The following is an 11,744-nucleotide window of genomic DNA, read 5'->3' on the forward strand; positions in this document are numbered from 1 at the left end:
TTTTGAGGTTTGATGTTGCTGCTGGTGTAGGTTCTTGGCTAAGGAGGCCAGCAATATCAAAATCACTTCTTATTCTTCTCCAAGTATACTCTCCCTAGAAAAATAATATAAGGGACTAAGAATTCTAATTAGTCACTTGTGTGTTTGGCATAAAGGTGGATCGATATTGGCACTTGACCAGTTGATGGGTAGGGATGTGGGAGGTCTTAGTAAAAATAAAATAAAATTCAAGAGTTTATAAGCACTAGAACTAGCAATTTTTTATACGACTCGTAAACTTGACACAAACTCAACACGAAATTAAAATATTAGAATTGAAGAATTTGACTCGTTTAATTTAATGGGTCGGATTAGGGTTGATCTATATAGCTTTATATTCATGCTTTAACACGACCCAAATCCAATATGCGACATAATGACTTAAATTTTTTGACATAATCCGTGAACTCGAAACGAACACAAATTGTTACCCCTAATAAGTACTACCACATTAGGTTAGTAAGATATTAGGTTAGTAAGATAGGAGTGAGATGAAGGTGTAATATGTGGTCTATAAAAGTTTTTATTTTTATTTTTAAGGGTTGATTTAAAGCTTACCGGTCTACCATATTAGCTTTATAATTTGTATTTGTACATTATTTATAGGAAGATGGCAACCTTCTGACTAAATTTGGGGATTGGATTGCTGTCCATAATTGATAATTCAGCATATATATATATATAGAGAGAGAGAGAGAGAGAGAGAGAGCAATTATATGTATCCAACTAATTTGCCCAACTTAAGTTTAACTTTGGCATTATATTTTTTATTTTAAAATACTAAGAAAAATGCTAGGCTTACAAACACATTTTACAAAAAACCTTTTACAAATTGATGTGACACAACATGATTGGGTTTCTCAAAATTTGAATTTATCTCATATCCAATCATGTTGTGCCATATTAGTTTGTAAAAGTATTTTTTGTAAAATGTGTTTGTAAGCTTAGTATTTCTCAAATACTAAATAGCAAATGAAAAAAATGTGTGAAGAATAATATCTATCTTTGGTCATTCTTTTATTTGGTATTTAAAAAAAAATAGAAAATAGTAATTTTTTTTTCATAATAATGTCATTTGTTTTTTTAAAAAAATGACATTATTATGAAGAAAAATATCATTTTGTATTTTTTTTAAAAATACCCAATAAAAGAAGGACCAAAAATAGATATTATTGGTTTACACATTTTTTATTTATTTATTTTTAAAATAAAAAAATAAAGCAAAAGTTCAACTTAAGTTGGACAAATTAGTTGTCCTCAAGAGCCAAGAGGTAGATTAATTGGCTGTGATTACGTCTAATGAAGCGGATATTATTAGTTCGAATCCCACTTCTTGTGCGGACATGTTATAAAAAAAAAAAAAAAATGGGCAAATTAATTAGGACTTTATCATTTTTCATATATATATATATATATATATATATATATGAACATCTCATCATGCAATTTTTAGTGACTGAATTGGACGAAGTGCGGTGGCGGCGGCGGCGGCTGCTTTTGACATTGAGGCCAGCCAAAAGACAACAAAGCCCGAAATAAAACCCTTTATTCCTCACCAAAATTAAGCTGGGGTCACTAAAAGTTATTACAGCTTATAAAGGGTAAAAAGGTAGTTACATATCGTGCAAAGAATAATAACCAAGGAGAAATAGTTTTGAAGCTGGCCTCTTTTTAATATAGCTTTTAGATTTTAGATATTTTCAATTTGTTTGTTTTTTCCTGAGCCAAAATGATTGAAAATATATATTGAAGCACCAAAATCTTTGCAAATTTGAGGTTTCTGACAAGGATATATATATATATATATATATATATATATATTATGAGCATCGCATCTCATTATGAGCATCGCATCTCACCAGTGTCCACCTAGTACTTGCCCACTTCTGTCTGTTCCTTGATAGACACTTTTGTGTAGGGCTTAGGGGGTTTTTCTTTGGGTCATTGGCTGCTCTGGTAAAAACAAATCATTTCTCTGTATTTGAATCTCTATCACTCAGACCCTTTTTAATTTTAATTTTTTTTTATTAAATTTTTTCTTTTGTGATTGCTTTGGGTTCCAAATGTGCAGAGATTCATGGGTGTCATTGACATCTACAACGCCTCCTCTCTCTGCTTCATCAAACCCAACACCAGCTTTCAACAACTTGTGGTGCCTCAATCGCAGAGACCCAGTTGCTCAATCGAAGGAAACCGCGGGCGGGTCGTTGCTATGGCCTCCATTGTTCCTCCAATGGAACATGTCAATGAGGGTCAACAGCGCTTGACCGGTGACTCCTTCATTCGACCCCATTTGAGGAAATTATCTCCTTATCAGCCCATTTTGCCTTTCGAGGTACTATAATCCGATCCATTTCATTCTTTTCCTTGTGGGTGAGTAACCCATTTGTGCTTTTTGACAATGGCATCCCACTTTAATTAGGAACCCTTACACTGTCTCTCAATTTAGTTGTATATTTGTTCAAAATCAACTACCAGCTTTGAGTATTATCATGTTCATTGATTACTAATTGAAAAGGATTTATTACTACAGGTTCTCCAAGTTTTCCTTCAACCCAACTGGCTGCTATATAATTGATATTGCAAATGGTTAATGTTTGTTTACTTGCCAAAAATTGAAAATAAAAGGCAATCAATTTCATAGATGATGGTGTTTGTTTCTATTCGAGATGGGGTTGGTCAATACTGATAATGTTTTTCAAATTGCACGTGACTTTTGTCACTTTGAGTTAACAAAGCCCTGTTATGAGTCACTTGAGTGGAAATCTATGTGAAATAGTAATTTGATGTCCAGATAAATGAATTGGGTTCTTTGTTACAGGTTTTGTCATCGCAGCTCGGAAGGAAGCCTGAGGAAATTATCAAATTAGATGCTAATGAAAACCCTTATGGTCCTCCCCCCGAGGTAACAAAAACGAAATTCTTTGCTTTTTTTATTTTATTTTATTTTTTATTTTAAAGATGTTAAAGAAATATTTATTTAGTGTGTAAAGATTTGAAGTCGAAGAATAGTCTGTTGATTGTAGACGCGCTCTGAGTGTTAATACCCCTTTCTGTTTTAAATAGAAAATTCAGATTGTTTGTAGGTTTTCGAAGCTTTGGGCTCAATCAAGTTCCCATATGTCTATCCAGACCCTGAGAGCCGTCGCTTGCGAGCTGCCCTTGCCAAAGATTCAGGACTTGAATCTGATTATATTCTTGCAGGATGTGGTGCGGATGAGCTCATTGATTTGATTATGCGGTTAGGATTTGAATTTTGTATCTTTATACGTTTCTAAATTAGAATGCCTGTTAGTGTCTATCTCCCTACAGCAGTCAACAGTTCCTAATCTTTTACAGATTTTGTTGTTATTTAATATATGCTGCAGATGTGTGCTTGATCCTGGTGACAAAATTGTGGACTGCCCTCCGACCTTTACAATGTATGAGTTTGATGCTGCAGTTAATGGGGCACTTGTAATAAAAGGTACATAAACTTTATACTTTATTATTGTTTCTTCCACAAGTTTTTGGAGTTTCTAATTCTTTCTTTCATTGATGTAAATTCTTGGGTTTATCTCCAATATTGAGTCCTTAAACATCTGTCATTTCTCTGGCCTGCTTTGTTTTTCATTTCTTTGCCACATCATATGTGAATAACCTCCTGCAATTTTATGTTATTCTGCAGTTCCAAGGAAGGCAGACTTTAGCTTGAATGTGGAACAAATAACAGATGTTATTGAACGAGAGAAACCCAAATGCATATTTTTAACATCTCCCAATAATCCAGATGGGAGGTAAATCTGTGTTGTTTCTTTTCTTAATGTATTTTTGGCATAGTTACTTTACATGATTGACTTGATGTCTCTAATGTGTCCTTACCTTACTGCCCAGTAATGAACTAACTATCAAGCACATTCAAGAGAAGGATCACCTCTGAAGGCATATATGTTAAAAGTCAAAGTATCTGCATAGAGCTTTCTTCTAAAACTAGTTAGTCTGAGCTTAGGCTTTGACCCATTCAAGAGCTGTTCATAGTATGGGGTTGGGAGATATGGTTAGATAAACTATTCTTTTAACATCTGGGTTAGTATTGGTGCATGTAGTAGACATCCATTTTTAGACAGAATAAATCAATCTTTAGCTCTCTCAAGGGTTATTAACTGAAGATGCTGACATTGTATTGGGGCATGGAATTTAAGGTTGCTTCTATTATTTACCTCTGGAATGAATTGCAGAGAAGGCCTGATTGTAGAATGTGTAAGGGCCTGGATGGCAGGAGAAAGAGGTCAACAGAGGTGTCCTCTTCTTGTCCTCAAGGGTTGTTAACTGAAGATGCTGACATTGTATTGGGGCATGGAATTTAAGGTTGCTTCTATTATTTACCTCTGTAATGAATTGCAGAGAAGGCCTTATTGTAGAATGTGTAAGGGCCTAGATGGCAGGAGAAAGAGGTTAACAGAGGTGTCCTCTTCTTGTCTCAAGGGTTATTAACTGAAGATGCTGACATTGTATTGGGGCATGGAATTTAAGGTTGCTTCTATTATTTACCTCTGGAATGAATTGCAGAGAAGGCCTGATTGTAGAATGTGTAAGGGCCTGGATGGCAGGAGAAAGAGGTCAACAGAGGTGTCCTCTTCTTGTGTAGACAGAGTTTCAGAATTTGGACTCTATCTTTACTTTAGTGTGGTTTTGTTGGTCTAACGAGCCTGCACACTATATTCATAAAATGTTTGAACTTTATGCATTATTTTCTAGTCACATATTCGGATTGTGATGTTATATTTCGATCCCACTTATGTGCAGTGTAATTGATGATGAAGCTCTTTTGAAAATCCTTGAGCTTCCTATCTTGGTGGTGCTGGATGAAGCATATATTGAGTTTTCAGGAATAGAGTCCAGGATGAAATGGGTGAAGAAGCATGAGAATTTAATTGTTCTTCGGACATTTAGCAAAAGAGCTGGTATGTAAATATTTGTAATGCCTTTTCTTTAGAATCAATTATTTGGGAATTTGCATGTCAGCCTATATGATTCTGTTCTGGTAGCATCGATCTTGTTATTGAATTTCTAATGCAAAGATCTATTATCTTCTATGTTGTGAACTGTTAAATCTTTCTTAAATTTGATCTGAATTAGTTATTATATGCTCTAGGGTTAAGGATAATTAGAAACGTAAGTTGGGATAGAATGAGAGCAGTGACTAAAAAGTCCCCCAATTTAAAAATATTTAACTGAGAAGAGAAGTCCATAAAATTGTACTACATTCATCTACAGGTGATAGATCTCTTCTTTGCAGTTTCCCAGCATTAAGGTCCTAACTTGTCTTCCGGTAGACATTTTTTTTTTTAATTTTTTTTTTTATACTTTGTTTTTATAAGATCTGCCAGGGGATTTTATAACCCAAAGTAAAATTTATAAAAAGGGTCAATTTTATCTGTAGACAACATACCTGTTGTTATGCTTTGTTCAATAGATACTTAAAAAGCAAGCTAATCACGATGGAGGAGTATGTTAGTGTCTTTAATAGCACATGACCCAAGATAATCTACTCATGAATACCATTGTGCATTTGTTTTTCTTACTTGTTTGTTCAATCAAAGCATGGCTGTTTTGCAACAGTCAAATGCCACCAAACTCTAGCTTTAATGGCTACCAGAATTTCTGCCTTCCTGAATTAATCTATGGATTTGTTTGGCTTGTAAAGCACCTCACATCACTGATGTCCAAATCATGTGCAACACCAGAGAAACATATATAGTTGCACACTAACTTACTTTAGGTTCTTGTTTATGATATGTCCTTTGGCTGCCAATCATATTTATCATTTTTTTTCTTGTTATAACATTTATTATTTGCTCATAAAATACTACTATACTTATTTTAGAGTATAAGCCAATACAGCAAGAATATCTCGTAATTGCTGTTGTTGTTCGTATGGTATCTCATTTTTTCCTTGTGTATATTTCTGCCTTTTATGTACTGATTTCTGCTGGAAGCAAAACCATTGGCTTATTCTGATACTAATCATGAAGCCAAACAAAGATTAATTGATATGGTAATTGGTGGTTGTTATCAAGGGAATTTATCTTGTATGAGATCACATATGACCTGTGACTCAAACATTGCAAGTTACTAATGACTGAAATTGAGGGGACCCCTTTATCTGCACAGGGTCACCTCTTCTGATAATAGCTATTATTAACTTGGTACTCTCATTGATAGTAGACAAACTTCCTCAGCTTCCTTCAAGGTAATGACCTGGAGGGAAAATGACATTAAGTTTGACCTTTCTCATGTCCTATATAAATGACTCTGAAGATGCTGTTGCTTCACATTAATGCTCATCCATTGCTAATGTGATTTATCTTGTAGAATTATGTTTACTTCAAGTACTTAGATGGTAGCTATCTGCTCTTGACACATGTCTATGACCTTATGTGCTACCTCATCCATGATTTCAATACGCATTGTTTGCTGCTGGTTTGGGACCAATATTTTCTTGCTATATATAAACATGTATTTGGTTATGGATTTTGTGTGACTTAGGACAGGACTTCCAACTTGATTAAGGCAGCCTACAGTTTAGTCCATGGTAGGCGGTTAGGAGGAGTATGTGCTTTTGAAGTTTTAAAGGGTTGAAGAGTATACTTAAGTTGATAATCTGAACTGGGATTAAAAGAACATTTTTTTATGGCTTAAAGGTTGCTAGGCATTCAGTGATATATTGCAGGCATTTATAGATTTGAGGTTGCCAATTTTAGGTTTTAATGGTGGAAAAGGTTAGGAGAAAACTATTCGAGTTTATAATTTGTAAAGATGCAACTGAGTAATTGGTTTAGAAGAAAGAAAGACAAGCTTTGGTGGTGCTATTTTGGGCTGTTAATAGTTAACTGTAAACAGCTCTTATTTCCAGAGCTTTCTAGTAACTTGGGTTGAGTACATGAAAATTGGGGTTCTAAAATTTATAGGATTTACAGAAGTGGAGGATACTAAAGAAGAGGAGAAGGAGATACTATAGACATCTCATTGATGGGTGCTGAAATATTCTCAAAAGTCAGATACTGATCTTTGGTGAATTGGAGTTGTTTCAACAATATTTATAAGCTGCTACCTTCTGGCTACTCCTATATATATATATATATATATATATATATATAAGTAATGTTATATATATCAAAAAGTATAAAGGGGCACAACCCTAATACACAGAAAGTATATAAGAGAATGCCTAAAACTAGGGAGAAAATAGAGCAAGGAAATCTGAATAGCTAGTAACTAAATGAGCTAAATAAGCAGATGTCCAAGCGAAGAGGGAAAAAAAAGAAATAGGACTTGAGCTACTCCAAAGTCCTCTCAAGATTATCGAAATTCATATTGTTTCTTTCCCTCCATATGCACCCCAAACATTAAAAGTAGGAGATTTGGAAAGAACACATAAAGACCCAGTAATATATAACTTGACCAAAGTAAGAACCATGGGCCTTAACTAGAGCCCATTTCCTGTAAAACAAATGTAGAAGATTTACTAATGTAAAGAAACAAATAAGTAAAACTCAATAATAGCTTGAGTAGCTATGGAGGATCTAAATTAGATCCCATGTCAAAGTTAGACCATAATTTTGAGAAGTTTTTGTATTTAAACATTTCATAACATCTTGTTGCATGCGCAATGTGCTGAGCATGGATCATCATTAGTTGAACTTGTTATGTCTATCTGTATCACCTCTATGAAAGTCACTTGTGACTCATGCTTGAGATTTGAAATGCAGGTACAAACCCTGGAGGACAACTAATTTACCTATTGATGTAACATGTATCATAGATAAAATCATTTCATCAGTGTTAGTTCAATACCCTTTATCTTTAAAAGAACTGTGAGTAACATCAGCAACTTGGGTTCTTTATAGAATGGAAGGAATGATGGTTTATTTTTACTAATGAACTTTTTCCCTTGCACGATTGTGTGAGCTTTGTTGCAAGAATGTACATTTTGAATCGTATAATGTTGCTACATATTCCCGAGAAGGATAGATTTTCTTAACTCATTTATTGTTTGGTCCAGTAATGGGCACCTTGTGATGTAGCATATTTATGTAGTGGGTTTTGTGCTTCATTTTTTTTAATCATATTCATTTTTAGTTGATAGTTGATTTAATTTTCTGGATTTATGCATTTGTATTTGGTATGGGAGGTTAGTCATATCCTCAAATGTTTATCCAATGGTTTATTTATCATATTAAATTCATTAACTTTTTTTTTTAAAAAAAAATTTGGATATGTTTTTCCTTCTTTTCTTTATGTGAAATGTTCAGAATCTTAAATTGCAAATGAACAATTGGTGCAGGTTTAGCTGGACTTCGTGTTGGATATGGAGCTTTTCCTTTGAGCATCATCGAATATCTTTGGAGAGCAAAGCAACCTTATAATGTTTCAGTTGCTGCTGAAGTATCTGCTTGTGCAGCTTTGGAGAATCCCACATATCTTGAGGTTAATTCTTTTTTATTCTTATTAGTATTCTCCATTTTTTTTTTTTGTAAGTAAATGATTACCATTGAAAGTGCAAAAGGCGCAACCCAAGCACACAAAGAGTATAAAAGAGAAATACCTCGCTATAATAAGACAACAAGTTGAGAAAATCAGGAAAACTAAGCAAATTAAGATCTAGGGCAACTGTCCAAAGATGAAGAGTTTTAAAGAAGAAAGACTTTAGTTCCACCACAATCCTCTCTCGATTTTCAGACATCTATTATTTTTCCTCCTCTAAAGACACCATAGGCAGGACAGAACCAACTTCTACACAACTGCACATTGATGACTACTGCCATACCCTATCCCACAAGCGAAAAGGTCTATTACTCTTTTAGGCATGACCCAAGCTAACCCAAGACCACTCAAGATAGCACTCCACAAAGCATAAGTGATCTCACAATGTAGAAGAAGATGATCCACAGTGTATTGGGTGAACTTGGTTAAGGGTTGAAGTGACGGGAGAGTTTTGTAAATCGCTGAGGGATTGAAACAAGTCTGGCCAGTATTTGGTGGTGATGGAATACGTCATTTCTCCCCAAAACATCTCCCAAGCAAGGACAAAAGAAATTCGTAGTTGACATGATTGTAGGCCTTCTCAATATCCAGCTTGCAAAGCACACATGAAACACCAAATCTGATTCTACTATCCAAGCACTCAATAGCTATAAGAACGTAATCAGGAAATATTTCCCACCCTGACAAACACATTTTAGTGCTTGGAAATAATCTTCTTTACAACCTATCAGCTAGGACTTTGGTAATAATATGCATCAACCACTCACATTTTTGACAGATAAATTAGTACTACTTCCATTCAATGCCATGTCTAATATGAATCTGCATCTCTACCAGAAAGTGAAAGAGGCTTTGGTACAAGAAAGGGTGAGGCTTTTTAATCTTCTCAAGGAAGTGCCATTTCTCAATCCATTTCCAAGCTATTCTAATTTCATTCTTTGTGAGGTTGCATCTGGAATCGATGCTAAGAAACTGAAGGTGCGTAATTTTCTCGCTTATATCATACTTTACCATGTGAAAAGATTTATAGTTCTGAATCCAATATTTGCGTTGTATAGACTAACAGTCATACATTTCTGCGTGTCTTTGTGTGTGTAATCCATTATATAGAGTTAGATTTGATTGGTTGGTGCAGTTGTCAAGATAATTCCTTTCTTTTTCTTTATTTTTATTTTTATTTTTATTTTTGGAGACAATACTATATTCAATTTTGTTTGTGACAGGGCAATGTTTGTGTCCTTCACTTTATGTTGCTATTTAGTTTGCAAAATAATTTCGGATGAAGTTTTCTACTCAAAATTATGATCGATATGGGCCTGCTAGGAAAATGGACTAAAATGTAGATAATGGGGATTGAGATCTGGTTATTTCACCGGGTGCAAAATCTCTCATTGGGCTGTTCATTTAAAATGAAGGGCCCAAATCGCAAAACCACAAAAGAAAGAGAACGAATGATGGCTTGCAGTGCAAGGGGTGACTGTTCTTCCACCCCCTTTGGCCACAAGGGGAAGTTTGGCCACTCCCAAAGGGTGGTTTGGGGGTGGCTGAACTACCCCAATGACCAAAGGAAGTAGTTCGGCCACCCCAACAACTATCCCGTGCACTGCAAGCCACTTCTTGCTCTTTCTTAAGTTTTGTCGTTCATTTAAAATTAACAGCCCATGTAAGAGCTAGTACACCATATTTCAATCCAGATAATGGTATACTTTATTTTTGTTTTCCCTCTGAATTATTAGATACATTTTGTACACTCGTGTGCCTAGATGTAGCACGTCGGAGGTTCGTAGAAGAATCTCTTTCACCAATATAAAAAATTGTGATAATCTTATATTCGTACAGGAGGACCTTGCAAAAATGGGTGTAATGATCCGCCATTACAACAAGAAGGAATTGAAGGGTTATGTGCGTGTATCTGTTGGGAAGCCTGAACACACAGATGCCTTGATGAAGTGCCTTACACGCCTGTCTTAATACTTTTAACTGTGCAGGTGCATCATTTTATTGAGCAGATTTCAAATTTGAAATTGCGACTTCTATACTGAATCTACATTTTTAAACCACAATATTTATTTGATTGTGGAAAGTGAACGATACCTTCTTTTTCTCGTTGAAGCTGAATGACACGTTTTTGTCTAGACATAACAACAGAGGCTCAATTATCTTCAGATAATAAAATCCTATTTATATGCTTGCTTTCCTTGTGCCAAGAGGGTAATATTTTCTATGGTAAATGTTTTGTAAAGAGTAATAATATCCTGTATTTTTATTTCACAACTATCTCACAATACTGACATGACAGCTCTAATTAACTCTCGGAAATTTTTTGTTTTGAAAGGATTTATCCAAGGGTTAGTTTGGACTGTCACATCAACATTACGAGATAAAAATGTGAATTTTAACATTATTCTTTTGTAAAACATTGATTTGCGTGCTATGATCGGTACATTCACCTTTGCAAGTACATAATACTAGATTACAAGAGCAAATGAAGAAGGAAAATATTTTGGATATTACAGCTTTTATTAAAATTTGTTTTTCAAATTGGTGTGACAATTCATAATTGGTAAAATAATTAAGAGTTTTTGGTTGACATGCCTGTCATTAATCATCAATTAAATTGATCACTTTTTTGCTTAATTACAAACATGATACTGCATTAACTATGACATGGCTATAATTTTGCTGACACAGCATATTTTCCCAAATCTGTTATTTGTCATTTTTCCTGAAATTTGGATTTCTCCTTCTAAGCAATATTGTGTCTAAATTAACTGCAATTACTTTTAATTCACTATTATGAATTAAAAGAAAGTGTGAAAGAATAATTTTTATCATTTCTCCTTAAAATTCATAGCATATCTTATCAAGTAGATTTTCTCGATCATTATTGACAAATCTCTTGCGTGTCACAGTAAATGCTGCTGATTTCATCTTCTTCATGGCATTAATTTTTAAATGTTAAATTTCTCCATGCCTTTGTCTTCCACTCTGGTTAAATTTCTATATATATATATATTTTAAAATAAATACACCATAAGAGAAGACGAGATTTCTAGGCTGATTGTTCACTCATAAAAAAGTTTTAAGCAGATTGGTTCAAATACCCATCGATTCTTGGTATATCTATCGATTTCTATCTCCCATTTTCTTTATCATACATTTTAGGCTTGCAAAGATCA

At 34.3% G+C, this 11,744-nt stretch overlaps 1 protein-coding gene across 1 annotated transcript; it reads left to right on the forward strand.

Annotated features, from left to right (window-relative positions):
- Nucleotides 1-1,862: 1,862 nt before the first annotated feature.
- Nucleotides 1,863-10,772, forward strand: LOC132184293 (histidinol-phosphate aminotransferase, chloroplastic-like). Its single transcript, XM_059597870.1, has 10 exons — nt 1,863-1,995; nt 2,111-2,374; nt 2,861-2,944; nt 3,126-3,280; nt 3,408-3,505; nt 3,707-3,815; nt 4,825-4,982; nt 8,366-8,508; nt 9,403-9,543; nt 10,405-10,772. The coding sequence occupies exons 2-10, from the start codon at nt 2,117-2,119 to the stop codon at nt 10,534-10,536; spliced, it is 1,278 nt and encodes a 425-aa protein (XP_059453853.1). The 5' UTR covers nt 1,863-1,995; nt 2,111-2,116; the 3' UTR covers nt 10,537-10,772.
- The last annotated feature ends 972 nt before the right edge of the window (nt 10,773-11,744 follow it).

Source organism: Corylus avellana, chromosome ca6 (genome assembly GCF_901000735.1).
Source record: "Corylus avellana chromosome ca6, CavTom2PMs-1.0".
In the NCBI taxonomy this organism is placed as follows: domain Eukaryota; kingdom Viridiplantae; phylum Streptophyta; class Magnoliopsida; order Fagales; family Betulaceae; genus Corylus; species Corylus avellana.